This window comes from Mus pahari, chromosome 6, assembly GCF_900095145.1.
Source record: "Mus pahari chromosome 6, PAHARI_EIJ_v1.1, whole genome shotgun sequence".
Lineage (NCBI taxonomy): Eukaryota > Metazoa > Chordata > Mammalia > Rodentia > Muridae > Mus > Mus pahari.
In genome coordinates, this window is record NC_034595.1 from 50,828,986 (window position 1) to 50,834,505 (window position 5,520).

General features: G+C 38.7%; 1 protein-coding gene across 1 annotated transcript in view; it reads left to right on the forward strand.

The window, feature by feature from the left end:
- The window catches only part of Alg6 (ALG6 alpha-1,3-glucosyltransferase), a 40,871-nt gene that overhangs the window by 20,105 nt on the left and 15,246 nt on the right, over nt 1–5,520 (forward strand). Inside the window, exons 8-10 of the mRNA XM_021200914.2 lie at nt 1,107–1,292; nt 1,828–1,963; nt 3,628–3,713. Of these exons, the coding sequence (XP_021056573.1) occupies nt 1,107–1,292; nt 1,828–1,963; nt 3,628–3,713 (408 nt within the window). The remainder of the gene's footprint in view (nt 1–1,106; nt 1,293–1,827; nt 1,964–3,627; nt 3,714–5,520) is intronic.

Genomic DNA, 5,520 nt, shown 5'->3' on the forward strand with positions numbered 1-5,520 from the left:
TGCGCCACCACGCCCGGCTCTGTTCCCTTATTTTTAAGTTGGGGTAACAGTAACACTTACTTGGTGAGCTTGCTTTGAGAAATAAATTGAGATTTATAAAACATTTATAATAACTCTTTGGAGATGCTGAACATTGTAAGGTATTTGCCAGTAGTATAATTACTGTTTTTTCTCCATTCATTTATTTTGTATATGTATGGATGTGTGCATGTGGAGATCAGGGACCAACTTGCAAGAGTTGGTTCTTTCCTTCCACCATGTGGGTTGTAGGGATCAAACTAAGGTCATCAGGTTTGGGAGGAGGCCCCTTCACCCACAGAGCCATCTCCCTGGTCCTAATTGCTCTCTTTTTTATTTACTGTGTGGGCTCTAAAAATGCAGTGATTCCCTCAGGCACAGGGAGGTGTTCTTTCTCGTTGTTTTGGACACCTTGTGGCTTCATTCATTTTCATTTTTAAAGCTCATGTTCTTTAATTTCCTTGATAATTTTCTTGCTTGTCTCCTTTCTGTCCGATCTTAATAGCCAGTTGTTAGGTTTTTGTTTTTGTTTTTGTTTTTAAATGCCTCTCTTCTGCATGTTTGCCTTCTGGTTTTGCTTTATAGAAAATTACCATCTTTGCCATGAACGCCTCGATTCCATTTGTCTCCTTAGACATATTTTGAAATTCTAATTAAAAATTTCCTTCTCTTCCGCTCCTTTTTCTTTTGATTCTTTATCTGATTGACATATAGAATAAAGGCAGCATACAGAGACAGCAGTAATTTTGTTGTCATAATTAAACTTGCTACCAGAATAGTTTTATTCTCTAGATTTGGCACCTTATTATAATACTTTTGTGAAGTAGTTTAACAGAACAAGGTTATGGTATCTATATTTATTACTCTCAGTTGCTGTGTAGCAGCGATTTAGTATACTTGAGGTTGCTTTGTGTATAGTCTTTGTAGACATTCTTTATCACTTTAGTGCTTTCAGGTCATATTTAGAAGTAAACTATATATATATATATATACACACATACTATTTTTAAATCACGCAAGAAATATGCTCTATACAATGTAAGCTCTGTCTCTTAATTATTGAGCTAATTTCCTTGACATGGGAACATATATAATTCTGTGAGTCTTGGCTTTGCTTTGTGGGGTGTTCTTGGAGTATCTTGTGACTGGGACCTGCTAGGGTCATTGGCATTTTGCTTAGCTCTAAATTATAAACAGATGGAACTTTACCACTCCCTACCATTTTTTTGCTTTTTACTTGGCAAGTGTTATAAAAAAGGCCTCAAGGGAAAGGGGTAAGTAACTTTTAAAGCATAGAATTCAAAAATTTCAGAGAATTTATTTGCATGCTTCTCTGGAGGAAGGCAGACTTTGTCTTTGGTGGTTTCTCCTAAATGTGCTGGCCATGGGTGAATGGGAGGAAAGCTGTGCGCCATAGTCTGTATTCTTGTAAATCTTCATAACTACAGGACGGGTTGGTCAGCGTACACTGGAGGCAGTGTGGGAGGGTTTGCCAGAGCCCTGCTGTAGAGTGCCGTCACCTTAGAGCTAGTCGTGCTATCTGCTTATTAGAAATACTCCTACTTGACAGTTTTCTTTATGGCTGCATCCCTTCATGCCTATAGCAAAGGCGTCCAAGCTAAATGCTAATTAGAATACTCATGTGTAAATAAGTCTTTTATCGATTGAAAATTTCAGCTATGTTGTGAGTGGTGTCCCATTTTAAATCTTTATTGGTAGTACTGGTGGATGATACTGTTAGATTTGTAGTTATCCTATTAGATGACAGTCACACCCCTTCTTACCGCTCACGTCCCCTCTTTGTTCTAGGTTTGCACTGTTCATTAGGATAGCCTGTACTGTCCTGGCTTCTTTCCTTCTGTGTTGGCTGCCGTTCTTGACAGAAAGGGAGCATGCCCTGCAGGTTGTAAGAAGACTCTTCCCTGTTGACCGTGGGTTGTTTGAGGTATGATTGAATAGATCCATCCTTTTCTGTTGCTGACCTCCTCTGTAACCTTGGGGAGCCTGTGTAGGAGAGACCCGGAACAGGAACTTCCATTTCCTCCTCCAGTCAGTTATTTAAAAACTGCCAATGTAGTGCCCCTAGCTCAGTTGGCACTTTTTAGTGCCTTATATGAATAGGTAATGTTCTTGCCATAATTAGGTCCATAATTCAATTGTACATTCTTTCTTGTCAGGTTGGTTCATAACAAAAGAGCATTAGATGCTGCAGCCACCGAGTTAGTTAACAAGCCCGCCACTGTGTTGGTTTATCTCTTAGTTTGCCACAATTATATGTTAAGCTGATAATCCTGTTTGCCTCAGAAAGATCTCATCATTTCTTATGAAATATATAACCTTCATCTGTGGTAATTTTTAATGAGAACCTTTCATTTAATTCTAGTTTAATCACTCTTGTTAAACTTTTATTGCATGAATAATTTGATCATTTAGAATTAGTAATTAAGCTAAACAAACCATTTCTGGAGCAAAAGGTCTTTTATTAAACTTAGAGACAACATATTTATAGATAATTTGCTTTTGAATAACATTTCTTTTGAAAAGAATTAGAAAGCGTTTTTAAGTTTTGAGTAGATAATTTCTATAAAATACTTTGAGTGGATTTACAAGAGGGTGGAATAAGCATTTTGAAAGAGACTATGTATTATGTTTATTGCTGTGAAGGTAGAGGGGTGTGTGACAGTGTCAATGTATATAATATTGTTGATAATCTCCATTATGGCTAACATCACTCATTAAGTGCTAGACCCTTCCACGTAATTTTCATGATCCCTAAAATGGTTGTCATTCCTGTTGACAGATAGAAAACTGAGGCCGGGCATTCATAGACCTGCTATGTGGCCGAGTTGTTATTTCAAATCTTAATACCCTTAACAGCAAAGAAAAACTTGAATTTTTTTTAAAAAAAAATACAATAGCTACTTTTTATATGCTGTACCTTCAATTTCAGAAAGTGTCTATGATGGTGAGTATGGGACAGTGTCAGGCACATTCATAGTGTATCACCAGTCCCACCAGTCTAGATTTGGTCTTTGACCCAGAAGAGGGAGTAGGCAGAACACTTGTTAGAGGCCATCACTCTCTTGATGTCATCCTGCCTGCACCCCTGTGAGAGTCACAGCTGTGAGAGGATGCATTCTGTTATCTAGGGAGCTAAAATAGCAAATTTCATCTTGAGTGAGCCTAGCACGATTTCTGATGTTTTAAAACTTCTTGATTTATTAGCAATTAGTGTTGGCATTACTAGTATCTATTAGATAATGTGACAGGAATTTAAATTTGTAATAAAATGGGTCAAATGTAATTAATATTTATTTTATAAATTTGAGGAGCTTTTTGCTTATATTCTGCTTTTTGAAAAATATTAAGTGTTTATTAGAATGTAGATTATAGTTTACTGATGCTTTATATAATCTGCATTTCAAAAAAGAAAAATGTGTGAGTGTATATTTTTAGTGCTTGAAGAGTTTAATGTACATTCTTATAAATGTGAATGAAAGTTTCATGTCTTGAAAGTTTATTACCTGGAGATTATAGGCTGTACTTCATGAGGTTTAATATTTCTTTCAATTATATCAAAATGTAAAACTAACAAATCTTTTTTTAAAGGATAAAGTAGCCAATATTTGGTGCAGCCTTAATGTTTTTCTGAAGATTAAGGACACTTTGCCCCGTCACATCCAGATAGCAATCAGGTAACTAACAAAGTTTATATATAGGACTTTATAAGCCACTCTTCAAAAATACTACAGTAGTATGCTATTTATCTGAGCTGGTTATTAGTAACTGTCTACTTAGTACAATAAAATTCTGTACTCCTTCCCCCAAACAAAGTTTTTTGTATAGCCCTGGCTGTCTGGAAACTTTGTTTGAAGCCTAGGCTGGCCTCAGAGATCCATCCGCCTGCCTCTGCCTCCCCAGGTGGGGTTAAAGGTATGAACCACCATGCCCCCACCATGCCCCCACCTTGCCACCACTGTGCCCCCCCCCCCTTCTCCTTTGCTCTCCCTCTCTCCTCCCCAGTTTGAACTATTTTATGTGGACATTTGTCCTATTTTTTTCCTTTAAATAGAACATATATTAAATATAATTTAGTATTATTTTGAAGAATCATGATTTTTATAGGTGTGCAGCTAACATCAGCCAGAAAAAAAGTTAGAGATAATTGTGTATGTGTGAGTTTATCACAGGACTTGGCTAGTGCAGTTGTGAGGAGCTGTGGGGGTCTGGCTAAAGAAGCCACAAGTCCACAGGGTACATCAGGACTGTCTTGGGAAGGAAATGGAACTGACCCACAGTGACTGTCAGGAGGGCTTCCAGGTGATTGCTAAGCCCCCAGGACAGACTCACCATTGCTTGCTATCATTAGCAGATAAGTATTGCCTTTCTTGTGGGCTCTGACTCTCAGAATAGACCCTGTAGCCCATCCTCTCAGGAAGTGTGCAGAAAGGGTGGTTGGGAACTTAAGCCTCACCACTCACAAGTTACAGAACCACCCAAAGTGAGGAGGTGAGGTTTTGTGTTGAGACATATATCCGTCTTCAGGCTCTATGGGCTGTTTGTCACAGTTCTGAGATGGCCTTAGCTTTTCTCCTTATTCATCAGCCACATCTAAGAGAAGCTGGATAGCTCACTCCTATAGTAGTAGTCAGAGACTTAATCTCAGAGTCATAGGTTTGAGCCCCATGTTGGATGCCAACTGTAGTAGTAGCCAATTAATCTATTTAAATCAGCCTGGCGCTGGCACATTCCTCACTACCCAGCCCAATGTTTTGGGTTCTTGAATGAAAGACACATACACATGGCCTTATATTTCAATATGTCTTAAACAGTTCAATGGCCAGGCCTTCACATGGCTAACACATTCTCTCCTCTGATATTCATGAGTTATTACTTACTAAAACCTGTATTCCATCTTGGCTATCCTGTACCCAGGCCTCTTGGGCTGAGCTCACCAACACCTGTCAGGGCTCTGTTCTCTGTCCAGCGTGTCAGGTCTGGCGTCTACTTTCCTGGAATGGTGGCTTTCTTTTCCCTCCCTCAGTCCCTTGTCTGGGAATGCTAAAAGTTCCACCTCTTTCTCCCTGCCCAGCCATTGGCCACCAGAAACTATTTACTAATCAAAACCAACTGGGGGCAGGGACCCTCAGTGTCTTATGTGTGGATTCTTCTACAATTTTGGGGACCCAATTAACATAATACAAATATTAGACTAAACCACAACACACTCTCTTATGATTGGTTCTTTCTGGAGTTGAAAAAGATTGTCAACTTTTGTGGAGTGAGGGCCAGGACTCTCCTGGAGTAAAGTTTTTGAATATTTGTGTTGAAAATACAGTGTTTAGATATGCACTTACTGATAAGTGGATATTAGCCCAGAAACTTAGAATACCCAAGATACATCTTGCAAAACACAAGAAAACCAAGAAGGATGACCATCGTGTGGATACTTCATTCCTCCTTAGAAGAAGGAACAAAATACCCATGAAAGGATATAGGTAC